Below are 23,120 nucleotides of genomic sequence, written 5' to 3'. Positions count from 1 at the left end.
GGGGGAACCTGCAAGAGCTGTTTGCACAAAGAATAATGCTCAGACTTTGAGGTTTTATCGTTTTACACAAGGTTTAAAAATGAATGTCCACAATTGAATTGCAGAAATTGTTATTGAGCTAATACTGATGTAGTTGTTATCTTTGGTAAGGAGAGGTTGGAGGAAGGATGAGCACAGTCAGGCCTAAAGATGCTCTTAATAATAATAATGGATTGCATTTATATAGCGCTTTTCGAGACCCTCAAAGACCCTTTACAATCCCACTACAGGGAGTGCAGAATTATTAGGCAAGTTGTATTTTTGAGGAATAATTTTATTATTGAACAACAACCATGTTCTCAATGAACCCAAAAAACTCATTAATATCAAAGCTGAATGTTTTTGGAAGTAGTTTTTAGTTTGTTTTTAGTTTGAGCTATTTTAGGGGGATATCTGTGTGTGCAGGTGACTATTACTGTGCAGAATTATTAGGCAAGTTGTATTTTTGAGGAATAATTTTATTATTGAACAACAACCATGTTCTCAATGAACCCAAAAAACTCATTAATATCAAAGCTGAATGTTTTTGGAAGTAGTTTTTAGTTTGTTTTTAGTTTGAGCTATTTTAGGGGGATATCTGTGTGTGCAGGTGACTATTACTGTGCAGAATTATTAGGCAACTTAACAAAAAACAAATATATACCCATTTCATTTATTTATTTTTACCAGTGAAACCAATATAACATCTCCACATTCACAAATATACATTTCTGACATTCAAAAACAAAACAAAAACAAATCAGCGACCAATATAGCCACCTTTCTTTGCAAGGACACTCAAAAGCCTGCCATCCATGGATTCTGTCGGTGTTTTGATCTGTTCACCATCAACATTGCGTGCAGCAGCAACCACAGCCTCCCAGACACTGTTCAGAGAGGTGTACTGTTTTCCCTCCTTGTAAATCTCACATTTGATGATGGACCACAGGTTCTCAATGGGGTTCAGATCAGGTGAACAAGGTGGCCATGTCATTAGTTTTTCTTCTTTTATACCCTTTCTTGCCAGCCACGCTGTGGAGTACTTGGACGCGTGTGATGGAGCATTGTCCTGCATGAAAATCATGTTTTTCTTGAAGGATGCAGACTTCTTCCTGTACCACTGCTTGAAGAAGGTGTCTTCCAGAAACTGGCAGTAGGACTGGGAGTTGAGCTTGACTCCATCCTCAACCCGAAAAGGCCCCACAAGCTCATCTTTGATGATACCAGCCCAAACCAGTACTCCACCTCCACCTTGCTGGCGTCTGAGTGGGACTGGAGCTCTCTGCCCTTTACCAATCCAGCCACGGGCCCATCCATCTGGCCCATCAAGACTCACTCTCATTTCATCAGTCCATAAAACCTTAGAAAAACCAGTCTTGAGATATTTCTTGGCCCAGTCTTGACGTTTCAGCTTGTGTGTCTTGTTCAGTGGTGGTCGTCTTTCAGCCTTTCTTACCTTGGCCATGTCTCTGAGTATTGCACACCTTGTGCTTTTGGGCACTCCAGTGATGTTGCAGCTCCAAAATATGGCCAAACTGGTGGCAAGTGGCATCTTGGCAGCTGCACGCTTGACTTTTCTCAGTTCATGGGCAGTTATTTTGCGCCTTGGTTTTTCCACACGCTTCTTGCGACCCTGTTGACTATTTTGAATGAAATGCTTGATTGTTCGATGATCACGCTTCAGAAGCTTTGCAATTTTGAGACTGCTGCATCCCTCTGCAAGATATCTCACTGTTTTTGACTTTTCTGAGCCTGTCAAGTCCTTCTTTTGACCCATTTTGCCAAAGGAAAGGACGTTACCTAATAATTATGCACACCTGATATAGGGTGTTGATGTCATTAGACCACACCCCTTCTCATTACAGAGATGCACATCACCTAATATGCTTAATTGGTAGTAGGCTTTCGAGCCTATACAGCTTGGAGTAAGACAACATGCATGAAGAGGATGATGTGGACAACATACTCATTTGCCTAATAATTCTGCACTCCCTGTATTCATTCACTCTCACATTCACACACTGGTGGAGGTAAGCTACAGTTGTAGTGGTAGGTTAGGTTTTGCCCAAGGACAAAATGACCAAGACAGAGAGAGCTGGCTCATCAGACAGACAAGCTCATCTTGTAACCTACTGGTTTGCTGGTCAGCACAACAGCTGACTAGCGAACCGGCTAACTAGCACACCAGCTAACTAGCACACCGGCTAAATAGCAAATCAGCTAACTAGCAGACCAGCTAACGGCAGCCACAAGCTGAAGGACGATTAAATGTAGTGGAGATATCAGCGATGACACTGGTGTGTCCGATTCACTCTTTAGCACTCTGGTCACTCCGGTGTGTCAGCCAGAACACCACTGAAGGCCAAATGATCCCAGCATGTGGAATAAAGAGCTTAAGGTTTGGTTTGAGACACTTTATTCTTTCACTGATTGATTCTTGCGGCTGTGATCATGTGTGTGGTTTCTTACAAAAAGGAAGTACACAATACAAATACATGACAAATAAGATGAATAAATAAGTTACATATCCAGTTATATGTACGTACATCAGTATAGCTAATATAGCCATATATAAGGACAAAGATCACAGTACTATAATGCAGTAATGTTAAACACAAAGGTGTATATCTACATAAATCTGTCCTATCAGTGATCAGGGTACTGTAGTATACTTCCACTACATAAACTATAGAAACTAAACGACATTAGTGTGACTTTAAGTTACCATCAGTACAGATGAACTGATGGTAGTTGTACAAAATAAAGGCATTGCAATTATTGTGAAGGGCTTCCGGTTAAACTAAGATCAGCTGATTACCTCATAACAAATTGTTTGCTATAGAACGCAGCTCCCACTCTTCATTAATATCATGTACTGTAACTCCCAAGTAACCATGGTTACCCAGCCACGCCCAGTAGTCTCCAGAGAGACCAACAGCTGGTGCACGTTGTAACGCCGTGGCTTTCATAGTCTCTCCTTTTTCTACAGCTCATGTGTTCTTCTTGTGATGGTGCGTCTTGAGGGAGGCTCATACATGCCGTCATTTGTTGATCCTAAGAACGTTCCTCAGACCGACTTCTTCAACAACACTAATCGGCCTGCAGTTTGTAGCTACTCACTTCACTGTGGTGTTTGTTAGCTTGTCTTTCTTTGGTTTTATCCTGACTCCTCCCACAAGCTGATCCTACGTAGTCTGCCCAAGCCTCCCACCTCTGTTTGTTTGGGTGGTTTGTTTGCTGCCATCAACAGCGTGTAATGCATTTAAGTGATACTTCAGACATGAAGTACTGCGACAATAAAAAACTCAACTTTGCTTAAAAATAACTTTAGTTGTATCAACACTGCCCTCTGGAATAATTAGACTTTGGTGACAAACTGATGTGATCTCCATGTTTCCTTTGTTGGACTGTGGGCGAGTGTCAGAACTGAATGTACTGAGTAACATGTGGAGTTTAAATATGTGTCAGTTCCAGTTTTAGAGATCTAAAGTGCAGCTATCATGTTAGGAATATGTTAGGAATAGACAGGAACACTGAGCACACTGAGGTCAAATCTTTATTTATCCAGTTCATCTGTAGGCTGAGCTCAGTCCATCCATTTAGTGAAATGATGTTTAAAGGTCTCCTTGTTCTGTGAGCGTGCACAGATCCTGAAGCAGAAAGCCTGGGTTAACAGAGAAATGATCATCACTGTGATGATGCTCACCATCTCTGACTGGGATTTGAGGTTTTGTCAAAGCAGCAAAGAAAGCCTGGCTATGTTGGACTGGGTGTGGAAGCAGCTCCCAGTTTGAGTTCAGGAGACAGACACCCTCTCTACTTTGACGATCAGCTTCAAACTTTCCTTTTTGATAAAACTTATAGTTAGAGCTGGATCAGGTGACCCTGAACCATCACTTAGTTATGCTGCTATAGAGATGGATAACAGATGGATTGTTGTTTTGTGTGTCTGCAGTCTGTCAGGCTGTCTGATCACAGAGGAAGGCTGTACTTCTCTGGCCTCAGCTCTGACCTCCAACCCCTCCCATCTGAGAGAGCTGGACCTGAGCTACAATCATCCAGGTGACTCAGGAATGAAGCTTCTGTCGGCTGGACTGAAGGATCCAGGCTGGAGACTGGACACTCTCAGGTATGGAGAGAATGTCTGATATAGGAGGAAGAGCTGGAAACATTTCCTGTGTCTTTCACTCACTTCCTGTTTGTTTCCTGCAGATGAGACATGAACAATCACACATGCAGGAATATTTTCAGGGACAGACACACTAGTCTAGCTGGATAGTACATGGATATTTATGTAGGGGGTCTTCAAGGAGTCTGTTTGCAGGAACATTAATGATAACTGATAAGTCATGTTGAGAGTTTCATTAAAAGTAGACTTACAGTTAGGTAATATTTGGACAGAGACAACATTTTGTAACTTTAGATACAAGTATCAGCCATGTGTGTGTTTCCCATGCTGTATGTCCACAGTCACAGTGACAGTCAGTGACACTGACAGAAGGATGAAACAAGGCTGTGAATCATTTCAGTCTGTGTGTGTGACAAAGAGGCAGACAGGAGCAGCTAACATTTGGAAATGGAAGCTTACTGGAAACACTACATTCACGGCTGAATTCACAATAGATTTGTTCTCAAGTGCACATTTAGCAGCTAATGCTAATACTGTTTTCCCTTTGCTTTCTACAGCAGCTATTGCTAAGTAGGCCACTTTGCTCCGCTAAGGATTTGTGTGACCATGATGGAGACTCTGATAAGCTAATGCTGCTAAGCTAATGCTGTTTATGGGCCCTGTTAGAATCAATATTTCATTCTCATTCTGTTGTTTGAGAACAATATTAACGTTTCACATCATTATAACACAAGAGAAAAGGGTATTGGCATTAGCTACTAGTGCTTATTCACCTCAAATTACCTTTAGCTGCTAATGGCAGCCTACTTAGCATTAACTCCTCACTAATATAATGCTAATTTACATCAAATTAGCATTAACTGCTCATATTGTTATAAGGAAAGAGAAAACGGTATTAGCATTTGCTGCTAATAATTATTCACCCCTAATTAGAATAAGCCGCTAAAAGCAGCCAACTTAGCATTAATTCCTCACTTTGTTGTTACCCAACGGAAAAGAGTATTAGTATTAGCTACTATCATTTTTAATAAGTAAGAGAAAACAGTATTAGCAGTAGCGCATAATGCTAATTCACGTCAACGTAGTATTAGTTAATAATGGCAGCCTACTTAGCATTAACTGCTCACTAATATAATGCTAATTCGCATCAAATTAGCATTAGCTGCTCAAGTTGTTATAAGGAAAAAGAGAAAACGGTATTAGTATTAGCTGCTAATAATTATTCACCCCTAATTAGAGTTAGCCCCTAATGGCAGTCTACTTAGCATTAACTCCTGACATTGTTATAATGCAGGGGAAAAGAGTTACCATTATCGGATAATGCTAATTCTCATCAAATTAGCATTAGTTAATAACGGTAGACTTCATATCATTAGCTGCTGTCATTCTTACAAAGCAAACAGTATGAGCATTAGCTGTTAATCCTTTTTCATCTAAAATTAGAATTAGCCACTAATGGCGTATTGTTAAAAAGTAAGAAAAAACATTGTTAGCATAAGCGGATAATGCTAATTCATCTCAAATTAGTATTAGCTAATAATGGCACCTGCTTAGCATTAGCTGGTCACATTGTTATAAGGCAAGAAAATATGGTATTAGCATTAGCTGCCAATTTCTATTTACCTAAAATTAGCATTAGCCACTAATGGTAGCCTATAGCAAAAACTTCTTAATGCTAAATGAAGTTAATTAATGCTAAGTAGGTTTAACTGAAATTAAAGTAGTGTTAGCATTAGCTGCTGATATTGTTAAAAGGTAAGATAAAACATTGCTAGCAGCAGCGGATAATGCTAACACACATAATAATTAGCATTACCTAATAATGGCAGCCTTCTTAGCATTAGCTGCTCATATTGTTATAATGCAAGGGAAAAGAGTTGGCAAAAACAGTGTTAGCATTAGTGGATAATGCTAATTCACCTAAATTAGCATTAGCTAATAATGGCTACGTACTTAGCATTACCTATTAATATTGATATAAAGCAAGAAAATATGGTATTAGCATTAGCTTCTAATGCTTTCTCATCTAAAATTAGAATTAGCCACTAATGGCATCCTATTTAGCATTAACTCTTCACATCGCAAGGGAAAAATTAGAATTCAATAAAAAAAAAAAGTGTTCACATTAGCTACTTGTATTGTTAAAAAGTAAGAAAAAACATTGTTAGCATAAGGGGATAATGCTAATTCACCTCAAATTAGTATTAGCTAATAACGGCAACCTACATAGCATTAGCTGGTCACATTGTTTTAAAGCAAGAAAATATGGTATTAGCATTATCTGCCAATTCCTATTCACCTAAAATTAGCATTACCTGCTAATGGCAGTCTACTTAGCATTAACTCCTCACTAATGTGATGCTAATTCACATTAAATTAGCTTTAGCATTAGCTGCTAGCATCAGCCTACCTAGCACTAGCTGCTCACATTGTTAAAAGGGAAGAGAATACGATATTAGCATTAGCTGGTAATATTTATTCACCCCTAATTAGAATTAGCCACTAATGGCAGCATACTTAGCGTTAACTCCTCACATCGTTGTAATGCAAATGAGGCTAACTTGCATTAAATTAGACTGCTGTTATTAGCTAATGCTATTTAGCAGTAGCTGCTCACATTGTTATAAAGCAAAGGAAAACGATATGAGCATTAGGTTCTAATGCGTATTTGCCTTAAATTAGACGTAGGTGCTAATGGCAGCCTACTTAGCATTAGCAGCTCAGATGTTATAATGCTAGGAAAAAGAGTGTTAGCATTAGCCGTTCACATTGTTATAAAGTTAAGGGAAATAGTGTTAGCATTAGCTACTCACATTTTTAAAAAAAAGTAAGTGTTAGCATTAGTGCATAATGCTAATTCATGTCAAATTAGCATTAGTTAATAACGGCAGCCTATTTAGCATTAGCAGATAATGTTGACCTTGGCCCACTGGAAAAGTTAAGAACTAAAGATTTAGGAGTGTTTCTCGATAGCTCTTTCTCGTTTGAGAAACAAATGAATTCTGTTATTAAAACCAGCTGTAAGGTTTATATTGTTGATTGTCATTGATGCTTAGAAATATTTACTCATATATGCTTAGAGTTGTATAATCGATTGCATAATGATAGAGGTTTGATCCTGAGTAGTCTGTAAAGACTCTGTGTGCCTTCCAGAGTGCTCTGGCATGCACACACCACTTGGGGCCATGAGAGAGGTCGTACCCTCTCTTACTGATTTATGGTGTAGGACAGGGGTCTCAAACTCAATTTAGCTGGGGGCCGCTGCAGGCAGAGTCTGGGTGAGGCTGGGCCGCATTAGGTTTTCCACAAGAAAGGCATGGTTAAAAAATTCCAATCTTCTCAAATCTCTTTATTTTTATTTTTTAACACAAAATATGAAAAATGAATAAACAAATTAAGAATCAATAAGAAAATAAATCAATCTGTAATACATAAATAAAATAATAATAAGATATTTTTAGTCAGTGAACTTGTGTGTTTTTTTTTCAGTCTTCTATATCTGCTGTATTTAGATTGAAATGTCTGTATTAACAGTTCTATAACCTTCTTCTGAACATGAATGGAACACTGTAGAAAATGAACTGTTCTTCTGAACATGGCTTCTCTTGCCTACTCCTTGCTGCTAGAGACCTGGCAGCGTTTCCTCTCGCATAGCCGAGCCAGATTTGGCCTGAGGGAGGAAGCAGTTGCGACCCTCAGTATGTCTTGAAGATGATCATCCGTAAGTCTGGACCTGTACTTGGACTTATTGAAGTTCAAAGTGGAGAAGAGCTTTTGGCACAAGTATGTGCTACCAAAAAGGCACATGGTCCGCTTGAACATTCGGGAAAGCCGAGGGAAACTAGGGCTCAAGTCTCTCAAAAATTGTCCAAGCTTGTCTGCTTTTCCACTCACCTCCCTGAACTTTGCTTTGAGTTCAGAGTTGCACTGCAGCTCAATGAGCTCCATTTGAAGCACAGAAGGGGCATCTTGCACATCAAAGGAGACGGGGTCCGCAAAAATGTGAAAGGTGGCTCTGTGTGTCTTGAAGTCAGCAAATCTGTGATCAAATTCCTCCTGTAGCCTCAAAATGACATCAACATACTCGTCAGCACTGAATGGTGTGCCTGCATCCACGAGTGCCTTGCATGCTGGGAAATGGCAAAGGTTTGTCTGAGAGAGCTGAGCTTTCCAGAGCGCCAGTTTTGTGGAGAATGCTCTCACGTTGTCATAGGCAGCACTGACAAGTTGCCCCTGGCCTTGTAACGTCTTGTTCAGTACATTAAGCTCATGTGTCATATCAACAAGAAAAGCTGAGTCCATGAGCCATTTGGGATCAGTTAGCACAGGAACACTAACTCCATCCTTCTCCATGAAGGCTTCACTTCTGCTCTCAACTCAAAAAGTCTCTTTAATACATTTCCCCTGCTGAGCCAACGTACCTCAGTGAAGTCGAGCACATCCCCATATTCTGACTCCATTTCCTCTAAAAAAGCTCAGAACCTTCGGTGCTTTAAGCCCCTGGATCTGATTTGGTTGATGCATTTCACAACAATAGACATCACATTGTCAAACTTCAGGCATTTGCTGCAAAGGACCTGCTGATGGATGATGCAGTGCAGAGCAATGGCCTCCTCCACGCCTTCCTCTTCCAGTTTGTTTTGTGCCACCAGTCCATGTTTCCTCCCTGTCATTGATGGCGCTCCATCTGTTGTTATTCCAACAAACCTCTTCCATGGCAAACCAACATTCTCAATGGCATCACACAGCTTGTAAATATCTGCTGAGCGGTGGTCTGGCCATGCATTGGAATTACTGTGAGCAGCTCCTCCATCACTTCAAAACTGTCATCAACACCACGGACATACATTGGGAGCTGGGCAGTGTCGGTGATGTCTGTGGTCTCATCAAGAGCGACTGAGTATACACTGAAACATTTGGCTTTCTCACACAGTTGGTCATAAATGTCACTTGACAGGTCAGAAATGCGATCTGCTGCGGTGTTGGCAGAAAGGCTGATGTTGCTAAACTGACCTTTCTTTCCCGGACAGACTATATTTGCAGCCTGCAATATGCACTTTTAGACAAATGCACCTTCTGTGAATGGCTTCCCTGCTTTAGCAATCATCTCACTAACCACGTGGCTCCGACTGCTGCATTATTCTCTTTGGTTGCTTTCTTGGAGAAATCTTGCTGCCTCAGTAGATCTGTTTTAAGACTGGCAACCCGGTTCGCTCTCTCGTCTCCCTGGTATTTTGCATCCAGCTCAGCATGTCTAGTTGTGTAATGACGTTTCAAATTGTATTCCTTGTGCAGCGCAACTTTCTCTGTGCAAATAAGACAGGTCGGGGTGCCCCTGTGCTCAACAAAGAAATATTGCATTTCCCACTTTTCCTGAAATTGTCGGTGCTCATCACCAACCTTTCTCTTCACCGCAGGCTTTGAAAAAGACATGTTTGGGGCTATGTGACATTTATAATTCTACTTGGTGTCACTGTCGCATTGAAGTTTCAATCAAGCGTTTAGCCGACGGACGGGGAACGTCTCAACGCGTAGAGAACGTCATTTCTGCTTCTTTTTCTTGCAACCGTAGCACGGCGATCGGCAGATAAAAAGCCGGTAGCAGTCTCCTTTGTTTTTACGCTCGATGTTCATGTCTTTCATGACGACACGAACACCGTGGCGTTTGCAGATGGTAGAAAGTGCAGGGATAGCGAGCGCAAAAAAGGCGACTGCTCACGGCGCCGGGCTGTTGTTACAGGAGAAAGAAGCGGAAATGACACCGTGACATATAACAAATAACATCAGCTGTTTCTGATGTTAGTTGTTTTGACTGCTTTTACATTATATTGAAATATATGTAATGTTCATGTTTGCTGCAATGCAAACGCAGTGATGCAAATAAAAACATGGAGCCACAAATTACGGTGCGACCCTATAATTAGTCCGGGTTACCGGGGACTGTTGTTGCCGATGAACAGGTGTCGCTATGTGACTGCAGACTAAATTGGGCTGCATTGAGTTCATGACTTTTCTTTTATCCGCCGCCTACGCATCACTGTGAGAGTTAATATGAGATCTCTCTCTGTGGAAAAATAACTTTAAATCCCACTGACGTGTGTATAAATCTATATACGTATAATGTCCCGCTGGGCAGCAACTTAAAAAAACAACTTTTTTTGAAGTGTTGTGAACGCAGCGCGCTGGGGCGAATGTCGGCGTTTGCCCAATAGAAAGGAGGAAGCCAGCCAGGCACAGGAAAGAAAGAAACACTCCAGGGCAACGCTGCTGGAACTTTGACTCATTGAGAAATGTTTCCCTGCTTGCATCAAGCCCGGCTGGTGTCCCCTGAGATCCATATCCCACCCTGATTGGTGGGTTAATTCAGCTCCGCCCACAACACTGTAAAGTGTCATACATTATCAAACTAACATTACATTTTCATATTAAGGTGGGGCCAAAAACTATCGTCCTGCGGGCCGCAATTGGCCCGCGGGCCGCGAGTTTGAGACCCCTGGTGTAGGAGGACACCTACTCTGTGTCTGGTTAAGTATAAGAGCCCTTTGTTAGGGGGACCGCTGGACTCTTAGCACCAGCTTTGGGGTCACAGGGTCACATCTGGAACACACACACAGACACACACACACACACAGACACACACACACATATACACACACACACACAGACACACACACACACACACACAGACACACACACACACACACACACACACAGACACACACAGACACACACACACACACACACACTATGCACAGACTGGTACTCTTTGTTCATACCTGTGTAAGACGTCATAATGAACTTGTGCATATTCATGTAAGCTCAATAAAGAGCAGTGTTACGAGGGAGCAGACGAGAGCGACTGAGGTCAAGTGAAGGAACGGCGCTGTCACAGTTCTCTCCCTCATCAATTGTCTGGTTCCAGCGGTGGGTCTGTGCTAGACGACCCATCACCAGCTTTTTCCACTGGTTACCAGTACGTGGTAGAATCCACTTCCAGATCTGGTTGTCTTTAAATCTGTGAATGGATTGGCTCCATCTTATCTCTCTTTAACAAAAGAATCCAAGTGGAGCCCTCAGGTCTGCAGATAAGCAGCTTCTGACCAGAACTAGACGTAAAAACAGAGGTGAGCTTTATCGATGGCTGCAGCCAAACTCTGGAACAGTCGCCCTTCACATCAGGTCGTCACCAACACTGGACATTTTTAAAAGCCGGTTGGAAACACATTTGTACTCTGTAGCTTTCAATCCTGACCAGTCTTTATAGTCATTACTGTGTATGTTTCCTATTTTCTCTCTACTCTGTGCAGCACTTTGGCTCAAGCTGTTTTTAAATGTGCTGATAAATAAATGTAGATTTCTTTGAATAAAACAGTGGAGCCGAGCTTTGAGCTCAGTGTGTAACAGTGTGTGTGTGAGAGCCATGTAATGTCCATGTGTGCATGCTGACTGTGCTGCTCTGACCCCCCTCCTCCTTTCAGGGTGGAGCCTGCTGGAGTCCGATGGTTGAGACCAGGTCTGAGGAAGTGTAAGTGTGTTTTTAATGGGATTCATGAAAACAAAGCAGCACACATTCAACCATCTTCATCATGTCAGGAGTCATCATCAAAGTGTCAATCAATGAACAGATGATGGATCAATAACTGCAGCTGGATTGTGTTTGTTCTCTCCATCAGATTCCTGTCAACTCACAATCGACACAAACACAGTGAACACAGAGCTCCAACTGTCTGACAACAACAGGAAGGTGACACGTGTGGAGGAGGTTCAGTCATATCCTGATCATCCAGACAGATTTGATGTTCCTCAGCTGCTGTGTAGAAATGGTCTGACTGGTCGCTGTTACTGGGAGGTCGAGTGGAGAGGAGACGTTTATATATCAGTGAGTTACAGAAGCATCAGAAGGAAAGGAGGCAGTTATGACTGTTGGTTTGGATGGAATGATCAGTCCTGGATTCTGTACTGCTCTGATGATGGTCCTGATTATGTCTGTCACAATAACAGCTACACATCCATCTCCTCCTCCTCCTCCTCCTCTGTCTCTAACAGAGCAGCAGTGTATGTGGACTGTCCTGCTGGCACTCTGTCCTTCTACAGAGTCTCCTCTGACACTCTGATCCACCTCCACACCTTCAACACCACATTCACTCAAACTCTTTATCCTGGTTTTAGTGTATTTTATCATCGTCGTGGTTCCTCAGTGTCCCTGTGCTGAGTGGAGTGTAAAGAGTGTCTCCTGTTACAGAAACACTCTGACTGTTGAACAGATAGTTCAGTCTGTACATGTCTGTCTCTTTCACTCACAAACACGTTTTCAGATTCATGGATTCAATCAGTTGATGTTTGAAACTCTTCTAAATGATTCCTTGTAAACTTCTTCAGTCACAAACAAACAGGAAGTGATGTCACATGTGTTCCTGTCCACACAGCAGAATGAGTCTATTGCTGACAGTGATGTACAAACAGAGTGAGCATTTCTGAGGCCCAAAATAAACTGAGTAGTTCACTGAATGAACAATGGACTGTGAGCTCAGTTCCTTCATCATTAGTATGGATTATATATGTATATGTATTATATTAGTATCATATATATCAGGTGCTGCTGCTTTCAGTCATTGTGCAAATGTGCTGTTTGTAAGCTTGTAAAGCTGCAGTCAGCTGAGACTGAAGAAGTCACCTGATCAGTGAGCAAACGTTTCTGAAAACGTCCAGATGAACAGAATCAACCTTTTGGGATCAGCCAGCAATGCAGCATCATTGTTGTTCAGCTTCAGAGGTTTGCAGGAATGAACTGATGACCAGAAACAGCTGCAAAGTCCAAGAAAATACCAGCTGGAGTTCAGCTGCATTTGAAGAAGTCAAAGAAAAGTAAGGATGGCAAAGGGCGACGTTTTCTTCCAAAGAGCTGCAAACATGGTCGACGCCTCATTAGAAGAATCATCTGGACATTTGTGAGGAACTCTAACCAAGAAAGCAACGTCACACAGATCCAACAGACAGTTTCCATGACTGCAAGTGTTGAGTGGAAAAATGCTACATTGCATTATTGCATCCTCTCACCACAGGAGGCGCTGTTGGCACCACTGATTGCTGATCAGCTGTTCTCTGATGATCTGATTGATACTGTGAATAACGGGACTCACTGAACTCTGTGACACAGTGAAGATTACAGAGTTTAACTTCAACATCTGACTGACGTCACACAGACAGAAGGATGAACCAGTGAGGCACAGAACACAGTTACTGGAGATACTGGATCAGCTCCATGTGAACCTCTGATGGAGAAGCTGCTGAGCCAGAGAAACATCAGGACATGACAGCAGCTGCACTTATCTAACAACATGTAGCAGAGCTGATCTATGTTAGAGGATCTATCACAGCAGCTGAAGCCAAAGTCCAACACTGGATACCAGCTGAGCCTGTGCTGAGTGTAGTGTTACAGGAAAAGGGCAGAAACACTGGTAGCTCCCAGTGATGCTGACTGGGGCACAGAGCTGAATGATGCAGCATCAGGACACTGTTTCAGTCTGACTGACAGAGAAACCTGTAGCTGTATCTACATGTGAGGCAGAGGCCACACAAGCAGCTTTCTATGTTTCACAGTGACTGAGATCTTCAGTGGGGGTGGACATGCTCCTGTACAGACCTCTGAGGAGAACCAAGGTGCAGTCAAAGAGTCCAGTCTGTCCTCACAGATGTGAACATGTGCTTTCATCAGGTCTGCTGTCAGCTAGCAGGCTCACATCAGAATCACTGTTCCTGAAAAACACAGTCTGTGTGACATCATCAGTCAGCTGATGGTCCCAGATCTGAATGGTTTCTGTCTCTACTGAGGAAGTCAGAGAATATCACTGAGGTGTGGATCAGGTCTGAGTGAGCTGTGGAGGGACAGCTTTAAACAGTCCACAGGTCTCACGTCCTGCTCAGTCTGGTAGCAGATACCTCGTATTGTTCCAGATGTGCTGACATCAGCAGCAGCACAGCTGTGTGATACCATGAATCTCAGTTATTGATCCAACACACAGTAAATACAAAGATCAGGATTTCTGAGAGTAATCATTATGAGTCTGAACACATGATCACTGAATGTTAGTCTCCACAATAATAAGCTAACACAAGCAAACACAGCTTTCAGCTCTTATTTTGAAACTGGCTTATTTAGAGAGCTGTGATGTGAGCGTGCCTGGCTCTGAGGCACTTGGGTCAGCCTCTGTTGTTTAGAAGTGTTACAGACTGTGAATGACACAGACCTGTCAGTTTCCATGTTTGTCTGTAACACAGCTCAGGGGCTCCATGCTGAACGCATCCATCCAGTGTTATTGATCCAGGACTGATACCAGCATTGGGATCAATACTACAACACACAATCACATGTGTCCACGTGATGTGTTTGACCAGCTTTATTCATTAATGATCAATCAGCTTATTTACTGCATCTGAGTCCAGCTTCATTTAAATGATCCAACCATGAAAATGACATCAGTCCTACAGAAGCACTTCATGCTAACAGGAAGTCATTGATTAAGGTGGAATAACACAGAGACACAACCACTCACAGCTAACCTGACCCCACTAACTGCATGTGTTTGGACTGTGGGAGGAAGCCGGAGTACCGGAGAGGACGCACACAAACACGGGAGAACATGAAGCTCTGAAACAAAGATGGTGGATTTGACCTCAGGACCAGGCGGGGTTACGGGGGCCATGACCCCCCAATAATAGATCCAGCTACACTGAAACTGTCAATTTCATTTACTTTTCCTGTTTTAAAGCTATCAGGCTGCTTTGTGGCTCACTCAATACTAAACTAAGATACTTTCAGTGTGAATCATTTGCAGGAACACAGGCAGGATTTAAAGTGCAGAACTTTACAGTCTCTGTCTCAAAGTTGGTCTAAACATGCTAACAGCTCTTTGTTTTTTTCAGTTTTCACTGGTTTGATGTAATGAAAGAAATTTTAAAGAAGCAGACGATTGTTGTTATTTTAGTTCTATAGTTTCATAAATCGTGGTGTGGATCTAAGTCAACATTCAGAATAAATAAGATAATACAGCACTTTGATGGTTGCCTTTGTATTTTCCCAGCAGTGCTCAGGTTGGTTCTCGGCTACATTTACATACAGATGTTAATGTGTTCAGCAGCTGGACTCATCTGAGGAAGGAACATTGGAAAGGTGCTCAGTGCACAACTGCATCACTAATTTTATGTAAGACCCTGTGTTTTATTGTATTTATATATTTGTAACATTTGACTCAAACACTTTTGGGAAGGATGAAAATGTTTTCAGGAGGAAGTTTTTCCTTCTGTCCGACTGCAGTACACACAACACTGCGTCTCCCCCCATTATCACACTTCCTCAGGCTGGTGATGAGCGCCCCCTGGTGTCAGTGTTGATGACGTCATGCACAGTGAAACATAAACAGTGTCTGTTAATAAAAAATCATGTGTCCATTTTCATGTTTGCATCATGTTTCTGTAAAATCATCAGCTGTTTCTGAACCTTCTTCATTGTTTGACTCATTCCAACAGCTGTGAGCTGTGATGGAGTCAGAGCAGCTTCATCACTGATGTTCAGGTGAAGCTGAACTTAATAAACTGTAGAAATGATCAGGATTCAGGTTGGATGTGTAAAACACTTCTGTGTGAGGTCGCAGTGCTTCATATGTGTGTGTGGGCTGAAGCACACACGTGTGAGTCCTCAGAGGTTTCACACACATCACTGCACACACTTATAATCCTAGTTTAAGCTTGTGGATCATATCGGACACATCAGCAGCTCTTTGGAGACAAAGATTTGAGATTTAAGATGAGTCATAGTCTTTCTATCCATGGTAGCTTCCACTGCTGAGGCTCGGGAAACATGAAGAGGATAATTAAGAGCAAGCATCAGCTCTGTCTCATCTAACTACACAGTATTATGATCATGCACTTATGTCTCAAACTAAGACACAATGAGACAAAATGAGTTCTGTGAGTCTTTAGATTATCAGTAAATTCTGGTGACAGTTTGACGCTCAGTGGAGCCATTTTTGGTTTGTGATGAGTGTTTTGTGTCGCAGACTCGAGGTGAGGAGATAAACCTCGGAGCTGGATGGCCTGCACGTTACCCATGTGCATCTTTTCAGTGACATCAAGTGAACCCATAATAAGCATTTCTATGTCTTAGACATCATGTCCATTTCTAATGAGAGATTATTTTTAAATGAGGGAAACCTGGTCTAACAACACGCTTCCAACAGAGCTAAAGGTTCACCACAGTGAGACGGTGGGACTCTGATAAGAACTGAAACACTGTGTATGAACAGCTGAGACAAAACTATATATAAACACTCATTTATTCCAGTTTAGTTTACAATGATTTTAAAGTAATGTGGAACGATTCATGTTCATGAGCTGTTACAAACACAACTATTGATTTGTCTATATATGGTCGGACTACAAGGCTCGTGTTGAGGCTCTTGGAATAATGTGTGAATTACAGCAAGAAATGATGGTTTCCCATTTTACCAAAGTGGAATAAAATCACCACAGCAAAGAAATCATGTTATTGTCTGCAGCTAAAATATATGGTGAACATGGTTTTATAATAATGTGCAAACACAACCTCACTCTGCTCTATACGAGGAGCCAACCACAGCTGTCCGGGTCTTCATCCACCACCTCCACCATCTTTGCTCATCATCATTCACTTAATTGCTGATTGGTTTAAATCAAACTCCATTACAGGTTCAACTCCATCATATAACAGCATGTTGACTTTGGATCTGGTGTGCAGTGCCACCTTAAAAGATGAGGAAACTAAGAGATTACAAAAAAGAAGTGGAGGAGTTAAAGAGCTGCAGCAGATTAACAGTTTCTGACAGTCATGTGTTAGAAATAGGACGATTAGATGAGCTGAGGGATCCATCTACTGCTCAGTGAAGCCTCATCAGAAACAGTCTCAGTGGAAGGATGGCTCTATTGTTAAGGAAGGACACAGGCAGAAAGACTGGCGTCTGTCACACAGGAACTGGACTGAAAATCAGCTGCACATATTCATCAGTACGTGCAAACATATTATAGGTGTGGAATTCAGGACAGTACCATCAGAAGTTGATCCACTGTGCAAATGTCTGATTGGCAGTGGCTTCATTTTTCACTATGAACAAACTGCTAATGCAGCATCACAGGACGTCAGCCATGGATTGGCCTCCCCAGACCTCAACATTACTGAAACATCTTAACAGAGGATGGAAACAAAGGGAACCAACATCCAAGAAAAGAGCTGCTGCTGAAAACTTCCTCACAGAAAACACAAACAAGCTTGACTAAGAGACTCCAGGCTGTGCTGAATTATAAAGGTGGACTGACCTCCAGGGTCCTTAGTATCATATACAGTGGGGCAAAAAAGTATTTAGTCAGCCACCGATTGTGCAAGTTCCCCCACTTAAAATGATGACAGAGGTCAGTAATTTGCACCAGAGGTACACTTCAACTGTGAGAGACAGAATGTGAAAAAAAAATCCATGAATTCACATGGTAGGATTTGTAAAGAATTTATTCGTAAATTAGGGTGGAAAATAAGTATTTGGTCACCTCAAACATGGAAAATCTCTGGCTCTCACAGACCTGTAACATCTTCTGTAAGAAGCTTTTCTGTCCCCCACTCGTTACCTGTATGAATGGCACCTGTTTGAACTCATCATCTGTATAAAAGACACCTGTCCACAGCCTCAAACAGTCAGACTCCAAACTCCGCCATGGCCAAGACCAAAGAGCTTTCGAAGGACACCAGGAAAAGTATTGTAGACCTGCACCAGACTGGGAAGAGTGAATCTACAATAGGCAAGCAGCTTGGTGTGAAGAAATCAACTGTGGGAGCAATCATCAGAAAATGGAAGACATACAAGACCACTGATAATCTCCCACGATCTGGGGCTCCACGCAAGATCTCATCCCGTGGGGTCAAAATGATCATGAGAACGGTGAGCAAAGATCCCAGAACCACACGGGGGGACCTGGTGAATGACCTGCAGAGAGCTGGGACCAAAGTAACAAAGGTCACCATCAGTAACACACTACAACGGCAGGGAATCAAATCCCGCAGTGCCAGACGTGTTCCGCTGCTGAAGCCAGTGCATGTCCAGGCCCGTCTGAAGTTTGCCAGAGAGCACATGGATGATACAGCAGAGGATTGGGAGAATGTCATGTGGTCAGATGAAACCAAAGTAGAACTTTTTGGTATAAACTCAACTCGTCGTGTTTGGAGGACGAAGAATACTGAGTTGCATCCCAAGAACACCATACCTACTGTGAAGCATGGGGGTGGAAACATCATGCTATGGGGATGTTTTTCTGCCAAGGGGACAGGACGACTGATCCGTGTTAAGGACAGAATGAATGGGGCCATGTATCGTGAGATTTTGAGCCAAAACCTCCTTCCATCAGTGAGAACTTTGAAGATGAAACGAGGCTGGGTCTTCCAACATGACAATGATCCAAAACACACCGCCCGGGCAACAAAGGAGTGGCTCCGTAAGAAGCATTTGAAAGTCCTGGAGTGGCCTAGCCAGTCTCCAGACCTCAACCCCATAGAAAATCTGTGGCGGGAGTTGAAAGTCCGTGTTGCTCGGCGACAGCCCCAAAACATCACTGCTCTCGAGAAGATCTGCATGGAGGAATGGGCCAGAATACCAGCTACTGTGTGTGCAAACCTGGTAAAGACCTATAGTAAACGTTTGACCTCTGTTATTGCCAACAAAGGTTATGTTACAAAGTATTGAGTTGTATTTTTGTTATTGACCAAATACTTATTTGCCACCCTGATTTACGAATAAATTCTTTACAAATCCTACCATGTGGATTCATGGATTTTTTTTTTCACATTCTGTCTCTCACAGTTGACGTGTACCTCTGGTGCAAATTACTGACCTCTGTGCAAGTTCCCCCACCTAAAATGATGACAATCGGTGGCTGACTAAATACTTTTTTGCCCCACTGTAAGCTCAGTTTGTGTCTTATATACTTTCCATTTATATAACAAAATATATAGAAAGGAGGGTGGTTTAAGATGTGTGTAGAGTTTTATTCATTATCTTTAGACAAACAAAGAAAGCACCATCCATTCGTCTCCAGTCTGTATGAAAAACAGGGGAAAGGTCAAATTAAACCTTTGAAATTCCTTTCACAATAAATCCATAAATAAACAAAATAAAACATAGAAAAGTGTTTAAACCCACTTTTCCATAAAGCTGTCAATAGGAAATGTTCCAGTAAACATGTCTGTGTTTCTGCTGTTTTCCTTTCATGCGTCCACAGCTGACAGGTAACCCTATTGGAGTCGCCAGAGTGACGGGTGGCGTCTCAGCTTCAGCGTGTTGATGGGCACAGCCATGGTTACCACAGCTGGAGTTGGTGTACGGCGAGCTGTGAGAGGACAGAGATGGAGAACGCACATTTAACTCTTTAACAGGAGATACGTTACGACTAACAGACGACTGCTGTCTACATGATGTCTTTGCAGCCCTTATGCTACATGTTACACAACTTTTCTTCATGCCAACAAGACTGAGGTGCCACATAGTCGACACATACAGCTGATTATGATGCATGTTTTACTATTGCTATGTTCACATCATCTGCTTGGCTTTATTACTGAAAGCCTGGAGATCCTCTGACGTGTGCATGGCTGATGTGAAGTATGATTAGTCCTACATGACATCAACAACAGAGGCAATGAAAGCTTTGTTGTTAACAGGTTGTAGGTAAAGTCAAATGTCTACTTCTACACTTGTGTTGGGTAAAGTTCTTCTCACTGCAGCAGATTTATATCTGTGCTTTCACAGGGCGTGATGTGGAGCTCAGCGCTGAGGTGCAGGTCTCCTTGGAGACGGCATCCTGGCTGAAATATTATCATGCTTCCAAAACATTTCAGCTTTTATTTTGAAAGAAACAAGACTTGAAAACGAATCCCCTTCTTCCTCTTTGTCTTTGTTCTTCAGAGGAGTGTCACCTGGACAAACTCAGGGCTGTTCTAGAGCCTTTGTTATTATTTGACTCCATAGAAATAAAACTGAATCGAATCAAACAAAAACTCCCAAACAGCTAAAACACTTTGCTTTATTCTCTTTTTTAACAAATACGTTGAAGTCCATCCACAACAACACAGCTGAGATCTCCTTTGTAATCAAGTGTTTCCATCCTTTGTACAGATCTGCATACAAAACAATCATTTACGTCCCACAGAAGTCTAGTTACACGTAACTATACAAGAACTGGTGAATGACAGAAACATGAGACACATGATCACAGGTGATAACAAAAAGAGAAAGAATTCATGTGTTAGTGATGTTTTTCAGCCCTGATGGCTCATGTTGGAGAAACAAGCTGAGGTACGTGGAAAGTTCACACACACAAGTGGGCGTGAGCGCACACACAGAGAGAAACACAACTGAAGCATCTGTTTGCTGTTTCTGCTTTCATCATCTCTGCTGCTGTGTCAGGCTGGGGTCTCTCAGTGACGTGGTTGAGGTGAAGTATGACGAGTATCCCTGATTCAGTCCATCGAGACAAAGGGCAAAGAAAGCTGTTGTTAACAAACTCTATGGTGATGTGGCATTTAGCTCTGACTCTACGCTCTGCTGAATCCTTTGAACCTGCTGATCAGTAAAGCTCTACGTGCTGCAGCAGATTGACCTCATCTGTGTTCACAGGTGTGGACCTCAGCGCTGAGGTGCAGGAGACTTTCATTCAGTTCTCCCTGCAAACAGCATCCAGCCTGGAAATACTGTCATCTTTCCCACAAATGGTGCTCTTATCTCAGAGAAGAAGTCTGATGTAAATAACTGCAATCAACAGTGATGTTCTGCACAGATCACTTTTCCATTTTGCTCTCTAGATGAGTCCCAGCTGCCTGACCTTGTGTCCAGGTGATCGTCTCACTGAGGAGCTTTTGTTCTGAAAATCTCACGTCCATCACCTGTTTCCTTTTTACTATCTCTGCTCTTTCTTTATTCACAATGCTCATAATATCACACAATTATATTCATCACCTGCATGTTTTTATCCAGCTGCTGTTAGAACCAAACAAATAAAAGGATGAAAAGCCTGAAATCCTTTGATTTATTACATTTGAAACAAATATGAGAGCATCCCTAACAGCACAGCTGAGACCTTTGTTTTAATCAAGCCTTTGTATCGACACACTTGTAAAGATTCATATACAAAACATAATAGAATAAATCAATATAAAATACACATAATCACAAAAATGCAGCCATGTTGTGAGTTTGCATCTAAAACATGCATGTTTCCCTTTGTACAGGCAGATTTACAGCAGACAAAGCAACACGCTGATCGACTTTGACCGCTGCAAAAACAAAATACCCACCAAGTCTGAAGTCGATCAGAGGAACTGTTGACAGACTGACAGACAAACAGATGCTTGATTCATTAGTGCGATTAAATGTTCTTCTTTAGCAGCATCACTTCATGTGTTTGTGTTCCAGGAATAAAGGTCTGTTTAAACTGGACGTCTCCTCAGCATCACTCGTGCTGTCATGGTTTCAAAGCTGTGCAGAAAGAATCTGAGGGATGATACAGAGGTGAGCAAAGTTACAAACATCCAGCTGTGCTGCAAATGTTTGCAGAGCTCCAAACTCTTTGGCTTTCTGCAGAGCAAGTATGGAAGAAGCACCTGAGCTAACTTCAGTTTAGACGATATGAGGAAAAATGCTGCTTCCCAAAGTTTCCTACAAGTATCCAGTTTATATTTAGAGAAGCGAAGGCTCTTTATCCTGACAACTACTCCCTGGTGGATCCCTGTCCTGTGACAGCAGCAAAGACTGTGTATCAGTATCATCAAAGCCACTTCAATAACCAGTGTTTAAAGCTCTCTAGCAGATGGACTTCAGTGGCAGCAGCCTCTGTCTGCTGTGTACAGAAGGTTCTCTGATGAAGCACACAGCAGATGCTGCACTACAACAGCAGCAGCAGCTCAGCTTCAGTTTGCTTCGACGCCCTTTTTGACCTGTGAAACAGCAGAAAATGAAACATTTCAACACCCGTTTGTTAGCGTGAGCTATTCTGCTGTTTTTCATCATTTCACAGGTGAAATAAAATCACATTTACTTCCTGTAGGAGTGATCGTGTCCAGCCTGACTGAGACCATGTGCTCCATCCTGCACAGGTAATAAACCTCTGACATGAAGGGCTGTCAAGTAGTTTTAGACAAATGGGGGTAAAAGAGACGTTAAAAGCTTAAAGAGAAACTACATTTTCTAAGAACTGTCTGACGTTCACCTCTCACACAGTGGATACGATTCTGCCGCTGCAGGAATAATCTTTGTGGTTATGAAACTGTCCGTGTGTTTGCAGAAAATGTCACATGTTCAAAGCCATCCCAGCACCTGGGGTTTGTATAAGTGCAGCTGTTGGTGGGGAGATAGTCTCACTCTTCTATATAAAGAGTCAGCAGGCAGCAGATCTTCATCTGTGATCTCCTCCATCATCACGTCTTCACTCTTCAGCAGCTATGGCTTCACTTCGTGCCCTTCTGGGAGTGGTGCTGTGCTCCTCATGGTTTCTGCTTCTGCCTCAGGCCGACTTTGATTTACAGAGTCATCCATAATATTTTTTATTTTTTATTTTACTGCCCATCTATTTTCATACAAATGTCTCCGTCTTATGGAAAAGGGGTGGAGCTTATCCAACGAGGACAGGCAGGGCCCCCCAGACAGTTTAGCAGTCTATACAGGAGGCCGACCTTTGCAACATGTACTTCTATAATGACTTCACCATTTAGGTTATTTGGTTATGTTTCACCCTGGATTTTGTGTGATAATATTTATTTTGTCCACTGACTTAAAAACAACAAACTATATGAATATAAAACAGAGTGAACAACAAAACATCAGCTTTGGAAACTTTGATGTAAAATTCTGCAGTTGTTTTCTCAGATATAGCATAAATCAAACTAACATACATCAGTGTGTTATTA

General features: G+C 42.1%; 1 protein-coding gene across 6 annotated transcripts in view; it reads left to right on the top strand.

Moving 5' to 3' along the window:
* The window catches only part of LOC147336918 (protein NLRC3-like), a 1,139,417-nt gene that overhangs the window by 939,668 nt on the left and 176,629 nt on the right, over positions 1-23,120 (top strand). The window contains exons 10-12 of one of the 6 annotated variants that reach the window (XM_086287109.1): positions 3,974-4,147; positions 11,626-11,672; positions 11,821-13,206. The exons of 4 other annotated variants lie outside the window; for them this stretch is intronic. In XM_086287109.1, coding sequence (XP_086143235.1) covers positions 3,974-4,147; positions 11,626-11,672; positions 11,821-12,359 — 760 coding nt within the window. In that variant the 3' untranslated portion in view covers positions 12,360-13,206. Of the gene's footprint in view, positions 1-3,973; positions 4,148-11,625; positions 11,673-11,820; positions 13,207-23,120 lie in introns of those variants that run through there. One more of the 6 variants, XM_086287107.1, reaches the window with a different exon arrangement.

The sequence above is a fragment of the Aulonocara sp. 'chitande type north' Nkhata Bay genome, linkage group LG3, assembly GCF_057382095.1.
Source record: "Aulonocara sp. 'chitande type north' Nkhata Bay isolate Kocher_YH1m ecotype deep benthic linkage group LG3, A_spYH_male_GT1.1, whole genome shotgun sequence".
NCBI lineage: Eukaryota > Metazoa > Chordata > Actinopteri > Cichliformes > Cichlidae > Aulonocara > Aulonocara sp. 'chitande type north' Nkhata Bay.
The sequence above is the reverse complement of the archived record's forward strand: the minus strand, read 5'-3'. Positions and strand labels throughout refer to the sequence as shown.